At 38.4% G+C, this 9,234-nt stretch overlaps 1 protein-coding gene across 1 annotated transcript; it reads right to left on the reverse strand.

Moving 5' to 3' along the window:
- Positions 1–2,007: 2,007 nt before the first annotated feature.
- LOC137265947 (uncharacterized) lies at positions 2,008–5,882 on the reverse strand. The gene is made up of 4 exons (XM_067801432.1): positions 5,559–5,882; positions 4,770–4,899; positions 3,518–3,663; positions 2,008–2,501 (listed from the first exon to the last, which is right to left on the reverse strand). The coding sequence occupies exons 1-4, from the start codon at positions 5,832–5,834 to the stop codon at positions 2,196–2,198; spliced, it is 858 nt and encodes a 285-aa protein (XP_067657533.1). The 5' UTR covers positions 5,835–5,882; the 3' UTR covers positions 2,008–2,195.
- Positions 5,883–9,234: the final 3,352 nt, after the last annotated feature.

Below are 9,234 nucleotides of genomic sequence, written 5' to 3' on the forward strand. Positions count from 1 at the left end.
ATCTAAAACATGACATCTTCAGGGAGAGATATCTAAAAACATCAAAGCTTTTGGGACAATTATGGAACGATGTTGCATAAAAAGTGATGGAAGGACTATCCTATGACTTGACAGCTTCAGGGGAGGGGTGTCCCAAAACAATATGCCAAGAAATATTATGCACCGATTCTGATTTGTAGTTATTTTGAGCTACATACCTTTCATATCATCTATACTGCACAATGGACAAGCGTCTGAGTTGGTTTGAAATAACGAGATAGTAATGGTTTGTCAACATAGAGCCATAAACGTAAATAATAATATCAGCCTAAAGTGTATATATAGGACGAATCTGACACAGATGAACACATGATCATGCATAATATATATAAAGGAGAATGACATTAAAGTTACAAAACCTGATCAGATATGTCTTCCAATTTGACACACACACAAAACACACACACACATATAAATAACAAAGGGTCACATGAACAGATATATACAGGCAAGAAGATGAGCGTTTTGGACGGATTATCTCATGTGAAGCTAACCAATGGATGATATGATATCCTGCCTCTGCATCTATAACAGCCTTCTGTACATCAGCGTATCTGACATGACAAAAATATGAACACTAGGGTATACTACTGAAAGGAACTTTAGGACCAACGAAATATTTCATGTCAGTATAGCCAACAGGCTTTTACCTTCTACAATCAAGGCATCCACGTCACCCCAATAATTTAATTTCAAATGTCCTTAAAGGAAATAGTGCATTGTGTGAAGACATGAAGTGGTGTAAAGTACAGTCTGTTTGAGAATGATGAATGATTAAATAGCTTGAGATAAGTGCACAAAACATAAATAAGACATTTGGTCTTGAAATCTCTGTACCCAGCAGGATCTGAAATGCAACCTTTCATGATCGATCATTGATCATAGTTGTTTAGGAAACTATCACGCTCTATTTTTCCTCTTCGCACCAAGGGGTAACAAATGGCTGGTGGAACAACACCAGCACACACTTAAGGTGCATCTTAGCACAGCCCCCTACTAGTCAGTATATGGACAACGCTGTTCCACCAGTCATTTGTCAGTATATGATAGGTATTTCAATACCAGTTGGGTACAAAAGTTTCAGGACCATGTGTCTTCTTTGTTTTGAGTACTTCTCCCTAGTTTGAGTTACTTTGTTATTCATCATTCTCATTTGATCTGTACTGTAATGTAAGATCTAATGATCAGTTAGAGATGTAACATGGCTAGATGGCCTACAGTCCCCAAGTAACATGGAGAACTAGGTGGTCCTCTAACTTCTTTTGAGTTATATACTGATAAAAATACAATAATAAATGCAATGCTGCCATTTGTATTTGATAGCAGCAACTGAATTATCTTTGTACACAGATCTTCATTTAGTATTTCACATGATAGAACTGTCTATGCAAATCGATAAACACACACATTAAGATAAATCACAAAATGTCTGCCTCTGTTGGTATATCAACTTTCATCTTAGCCACATAAAAGTCTATTCACCAGACAGCCACAATATTACCTCGAAAGCATTTATAAAACATTTTTACCTGCATTACACTGTTTTACAACTCATGCTGGCCTTTGAGCTGCAAGTACAGGGCACAATATGTCATCTATACCATATGTAAATACTTCAACAAAATAATAAACATGGCGTCATGTTAGTGATAAAAATTGGTACACTTACTACATCAGGAATATTAAACATGTTTACCCTCATTAAAAGAATGAATACTAACTTCGCACATGCCAAAGGTGAAATAAACTAAATGGTTTGAACTACTGCTACATCAGTGTTAAGGACACCAATGAATTGTTGTATTATGATAACTATGGTGAGGGTAAGGGTGAACTACAGGTGCCAAGTTAATTTACATCCTACATTAACATATTCTAACCTCTATTTTTAAGAATGATATACTTTGCCTCAATGAGAAAATATGAACATAAAATCAACAATCCTGATCCATGTAAGGGATATGACTCTTTTTTTGGATACAAACCAAATTTTGGCAAAAATAAATCAGAGTTTATGAATTCTGATCCTAAAACGTCACTTGGCCACAATTCATGATAACAGAAGCAAGGCAGATTTTACTGTAACAACTGAAATTATGAAAACTGAATGTGCTGTTGTGGTAGGGTGTCAAAACGGTTGTTTCATCACACAGAGCCTATGTTATCAGCACATCTTCATCCCCTTGCCTGTCACACTCCCCAATCCTTCGGTACATTAGGGAGATGTGGTTATCTCCCCTTGTATTCTTTCTGTACTGCATGAGAGCCAGTAGAATAGCAGCACCAACTCCGACAAAGAATGTGAGGGAGATCACAGTTCCTGCGATGATCCACTGCCTGTTTGAGCTGCTATTGGATGTATGCTGTTTGCTGCGCTGTTTGCCAACCCATGGAGGGACGTAACATGTGTTCCGGCTGCAACAACACAATTCTTCTGTCTTGTTGCTAGTACCCATGGTTACCTGTGACGACAAAAGTGAGTGAGAGTGTGGGTTTGTAATGTTTTTATTATGGCAGATGGCACAGAAACATCACAGAAAAATCATTCAAATATATATTGAAGAGCATGTGATTCTGTCACTCAGTGAGAGAGTGAGTGAGTGAGTTTAGTTTTACGCCGCACTCAGCAATATTCCAGCTATATGGCAGCGGTCTGTAAATATTTGAGTCTGGACCAGACAATCCAGTGACCAACAACATGAACATCGATCTGCGCAAATGGGAACCGATGACATGTGTCAACCAAGTCAGCGAGCCTGATCACCCGATCCCGTTAGTCGCCTCTTACGAAAAGCTGAGTCGCCTTTTATGGCAAGCATGGGTTGCTGAAGGCCTATTCTACCCCGGGACCTTCACGGGTTTCTGTTACTCAGAATGTTACTACTACACACATATATAATCCAAATGCATCTGTTTCCTGGAATTAGTTGATATATTAAACGTTAAACATAATCTACAGTGAAGCCTGTCCATACTAAAATAAAATGCTGATTTAAACTGCATGCCAGATTAGACAGTGACACTCATTTTCCAACATGGCCACCATTTACACTTGTAAATCTCCTTATCTCTATAATATCTTTGATATTTTGTAATTGTGCACCAATTTAAAGAATGACGACAGAAAATTATTCCTTATGCAGCACACTGTTAAACATGTTAAATAACAAGTACAAATCAACAACGTGGCAAGGAAAACATGCCTGCTTAGCTGGTTTAGCCGTCAAGACACACAAAGTGAGTGATGAGGCAATAAACTCAATGCCAGTGCTGAACTATGGAATAGACAGATGCCAGATTAGACAAAGTTCTAATGATCATGACATAGTTTCATCATAAAATGGCGGGACCAGAATGTTATGCCGGCTTTGACAGTGTGCCGGTGTCATGCGGACAGGTTTCACTGTACTTGGAAACAGTTTGTGAATACTATTCCTGGCTAACCCACTACCAGTTGAAGCAATCAACACTGACTCACCTGCTTGCAGTTGCTGTAATTGCCGACAGCAATCCCATGTTTTTTACAAGAAAAGAAGTTATCACAGAAATACTGAGTCACTTTCTTCCCTTTCTCCACCCAAGAGGCTTGACCACACACAGGAACTTTACAGATTTCAAGGTTGGCTGTGGAAAACAGGACATTACACAATGTGCAAAATAAAATATTGTAACTTTTAAGTAGCCAGTGGTATTGATAAACAAAGAAAGAAATTTGCCAGCATTACGCTGGGTGAGAAGGATTTAAACCACGTAAGCAAGAATCATGATAACTGAAGACTATCATGGGAGAGATAAGAGAAATCTGCTCCACACAATGTAGGTTTTCAGGAATTCAAGCCTCAAAATTCTTTCTTATATAAGCACAAAATACATTGAGCTATATTATTTATAATGCACATCCAAGAATAAACTGCTTCAGAAACATGTTCTGACACTATGCCTGGTAACAGTGGCATATAAACTCTTACTATCCGTGCTATCATCTACAAAATGTCTGCTTTAAGAAGTGAGTGAGCATGTGAGTTTAATTTACACTGCTTTTAGCAATGTCACGGCAGGGCACACCAGAAATGGGCTTCCCACTTTATACAGAATTATGTGGGTAAGGCAGTCTCCCAACACTTTTGCACACAGGTTACATCCTGTACTGATTATTGACTCTGTGCTGCCAACATTGTTTTGTTAACTTAATGTTGAGTGGTAGGTGGTGTAACAAGTACTTTCTCCTTTCTGTTTTGGGTGTGACTTAGTACCTGATCAAACTATTAACCTTCAACCTTTGGAGCAGATGCTGTATCGACTAGACCATGCAGGTGAAGTTCTAACCCTTCATTACAAACACATCATCACAGGCAAATGGGAATATAGCCCTATTCCAAGTTCTTTTACATTTTGACACAGCGTATTTGAGTTGCAGGTAGGCAGATAAAATTACATTGTTCTGACTCTCATTCTGAACCCACAAGTCCTTCTTGTACCTATTAATGCTGAGTGCCAGGCAGGAATCAACAAGTACTATATGTTAACATCATTTGTTATGACATGACTGGGGATCAAACACACGACCTTCAACTTTCCAGGTGGACACTGTAACTAGTGACCAATACACCATGGAGGCAGTCAAGTGATGTCAAAGACTATGGTCAAGTTCTGTGATAATTATCAGATGAAGATGTATGCAGTTACGATTACATTATGTGTTATGACTCAGAAAGTTGTGCTGTGATCACCTGTGGGTCTGAGAGTGATGTTGTTCCCGGTGTAGCAGATTTGTTGCTGAGGAGGAATTCCCTGAACATGAATGTTGCACTGGTTTGTGTTGCAACAGTAAACATCTCCATGGAGTCCTTTGTAAGTCACCTGTAAGACAATCACCTCTAATCATGTACTTATCATAATGATCATATATATTTTCCAAGTTATTAAATCAGTTCTTCAAAATTTCAAAATTGAATTTTTGCTTACAACTTTTCAAGATTTTTGAAATGAATATTTCAACACAGTAAAATTATTTAATTAAAGATTTTTACTGCATATCACGGCTGGATACCATTCTTCCCTGATTAAATACCAGAGCTTGAATTGCAAATTTGAATTCAAAGTACTTAAGCAGAGAATTCAAAGTATCTTTGCACAGGATAAACATTCCTGGCAAATAAGGATAAATTGAGCACTGACCTGACAATTGACTTGTATTAGCATGCATGAGTGCCTCCCATTGGCGTTTTCCATTGTGATCAAGGGGGCCCTAGGTTGTCTGTGATCAAGCATGATCATGTGAAGGCCTTATGAGCATGAGTAAGGCATGTGCAGCTACACACTGAATCAATTTCATCAACATGTACTGCACATGCACTAGCCTATATCTGCTCTCCCTTTCACAAACCAAATGGGTTTCTTCATTGCTGTGCACTGTCTACTTTTCGTAAACACATTCTCTGTACTGGTCCAACTTATCCATGTTTGCCAGGAAGTACGGGTGACCCATTTTGACTTGACTTATTAGCATAAATACTTACGTTATACAGCCATCCCTTTCTCACACCTTTACACAAACCAGGATGGTCACAAGAGTAGTTGGCATACGTGCTGATTTCATAAGTCTTCTCTCTTATCCCGAACTCCATGTGCTTCATATACCTGAAGACCATGCAGTGTGTGACTTTACTGATGGACACAGCTGACCCTGCTGTTGAGTGAGTCATGTTCTGCGGAGGTGATAGTGTTGTTGCAGCCATTTCTCGGGACACAATGTTAGCCAAGCTCACCTTGCCAGATGCACATGTTTCATTCATCAATGATGCATGAGATTCAATATCACCATACCAACAGTAGGACACAGATGCACTGAAAAACAAAGCAGCAGTTCTAATTCAACTACATACATTAGATAACCATAATTATATACACATTTCTTTCATTAGCTGGTTTTCATTACATGTAAACTACCTGAACGACTTAATATACTTTCAGACTGAATATGTACACCATTTACTCCAATTCCAAACAAAAAATTATGCAAGAGATCTGCCTCAACTGTTTGTATTCCCAGTTGTACCATAATTCTCACAGTAACAAAAGAACATGCTGAAATGTTAGCCTCAGATACTCCAAATAACAGAAATGGATTATGTGTTTGGATACCATACATTTTCAGAATTTAGTGTTTACCATGTTTACTGTGTATATAACCATGTGTGTTATGATACACAGACAATGTGATTGTGACGATGTGATAATGGCTTGTCTCTATGACAGAGTAGTGTTTTGGGAAGGATTTCCACCAGTAATGCTCATTTTTCTATTATTCTGTGCCAAAGATCTATCTTTAGCTAAAATAGATGGTTTTAACTGAAACAACATTGCAAGTGTATGCTAATCAGAAATGTTAAATTCTACAAAGCATTCGGTGGGTTTAAGAAGGCGAAGGGAGCAAAAACCAAAGTTACGCGTTCACGGCATTCGTAAATTTTAAAAAATGTCTCAAAGCCAGTTAACGTTTTCTAGACTGACTGGATTCCTGACTTTCGCTGGTGTATCGCCTCTAGGCATTTATCATTGAAGAATAAATGCATCCCGAATTTCAGTGTAGGATTTTCTGGAATAGTGTTAATGCCATCATGACAATAAAAACACGATGTAAAAATTATACACGCTTTATTCTTATTGTGTGAAACAGTATGTATGTGAACTTGCCTGGCGTAGGCGAATGCATTGATCCAAATTCCAAACGTCAAAAACGTAAACAGGTTCCAAGGACCTGCCATTTTGACCGCTTACTACACAAACAAATGTGATAGTGGAGTTACCTACCTTTGGTTTATTGACCCATTCACGCCCATGATCAAGTAATGAAGGATGTCAGTGTTCTGAAAGCCTAGGGATTCTTTCGCATACGTTAATGCATAACTTTTCGCCATGGTACTCCTCTCATTAAACACAATTTATCAGAATTTGGAGGTTTTTTCAGCATCATATGTGGCAGTTAATATCCGGATCAGTTTAACCGATAACGTCCAAACAAACATTGTTTTATCCCTGGCAGTCTGAATCTCGTTTAATATTTATGTTGCATTAATAAACCAGACTCGTGAATTGGGAATGTTCAAGGTATATAATCTAACTAATGTGATTTACACGATCGGAATGTGCAATGCGGTTCACTTTTCAAAACGAAGTAAGTTAAATCTACATCATGTATAGTATGAGGTATATTATTCTGCTGGGACATATCAAGGTGCAACGGAACACGCAGCCACGTAGCCACGCAGAAGACTCGGGTTCGATTCCCAACATAGGTACAATGTGTTAAGGCCGTTTCTCCTTTACCCATCAGTGATAATGATTGAACAACACCAGAACAGCAACTAATCTCACTCACTTATTCTACGTAAAATCGATAGTCTGCACGTCTGTAGACATCATAAAAACTGTCACACAAACAAGGACAATCTACCACAACAACGTATGTGGACTACTATTACACTTTGTTTACAAATTACGATCGAATCTTCTGAACATGTCTACATTCATGTGATCACTAGTTTCTTAGTCAAGACCACCCGCTGTATAATGGGGATTTCTCACACTCTGATTTCCGAACGTATGGTTCAGTGAGTTTAGTTTTACGCCACACTCAGCTTTATTCCATTTATATGGCGGTGGTCTGTAAACAACCGAACAGCAAAGAATAATCTATCCACAGTAGCTTCGGTATCACAAGGATAAACTCGTGAATTGATCTTCAGCAACCCAGCCACGTCCTTAGCAGGCGTCCAAGCTGATCTGGTAGTCGGTTTCGCTGACTTAAATTGTGACTGACACAATCAGATTCCAGTTTCATAGATCAATGCTGTTGATCAACGGTCTGGTTCAGGTGGTTTTCATACCTCCTCAATATAGCTGGAATATTGCTGAGTTAAACAACAAATAAGCAGACAAACAAATCACAACTACAAACCACTGTGGCAAATGTATCGTTTCATTAAAAAAATTGATACCCTGAAGCCCTCATAAAATGTCAGCATAGAACGCATTGTCAGGTACAGCACTGGAATACACAAAGTCAAACATGAATTATTAATGTGACGAGTATAACAATGGCAACTTCTCATTAACTGCATAACACTACGTTTCTGGGCTATTTTCTTCAGGTGATTTAAGACAGTTGAAGAGAACATTATATATACCAGGTGTAACAAAACTCGCATGATTATTCATGATAGAGGCCGGACATTTTACAACCACTTCAACGTGTGGCAAAACTTATCATTCAGACGATACCACGCATAGTCATTTGACAGCATGAGTGGGACTTTCCCGGGATCCGCATATTTTTGTATATACAGTTAGAAACTGGTGACAACATACAGGGCTGGCGTGCATTGAGTGATGTGAAAATGGAGTCTGGGTTATATGGAGGCTGGGATTAGGATTACATCAAGAACCGATCGAAGGCCTGGACTGGCAAGCTATTTAAACATAAATTCACAGTTGACAATAAATATCTGCAGCGCGGTTAGCTTATTCAGTTTATTTTCAAGAGCACATGGCTCAGTAGCGATTGCATGGAAGGGCTTGCAGTGAATTCGTAGACCAGGGGCCAGTTTCACAAAACTCTCGCAAGCCTAAGATCTCGTAACTTTTCTCGTAGCTCTTGTACCTGGCATACTGTAACATAGGAGGTGCAAATGCTACGAGAAAAGTATGGTTCGTAGACGGATTGAGCGGTGGATTCGTAGACGTTAGTAAATGATGTTAGTAAATGTTAGTTTGGTATTATCATTAAATATGACATTAGTGTAAACGAAAAGTGTTTGAGTTTGGTGAGATAAAACAATATATTAGCATGGTGAGTATGGTGCAAATAATAATCTCTGAGTTTTCTGAAATAAACTTGGGTCTTCCGAATATTTACGTATGTGTATATCTAGGACTGTTATTTATTGGTCAAATACATGTTATTGTATTTCAATTTTATATATTCGCGCACATTTATTAATACCAGTGACCTCTTTTAACGAAGCTGTGCCGTATACATTCGTTTGAAGGAAATGTATGCCGTCGAACATTGAACCACAACTATTTCGACAGGGGTAAACGAGAGAGCTTTGTCCTTTTATACGTAACTATGCATGATTGTGATTTTCTTATTGTCATATTTGCAACACAACAAAAGTTGCTCTTAGAGATTTA

Source organism: Haliotis asinina, chromosome 15 (genome assembly GCF_037392515.1).
Source record: "Haliotis asinina isolate JCU_RB_2024 chromosome 15, JCU_Hal_asi_v2, whole genome shotgun sequence".
NCBI classification, from domain to species: domain Eukaryota; kingdom Metazoa; phylum Mollusca; class Gastropoda; order Lepetellida; family Haliotidae; genus Haliotis; species Haliotis asinina.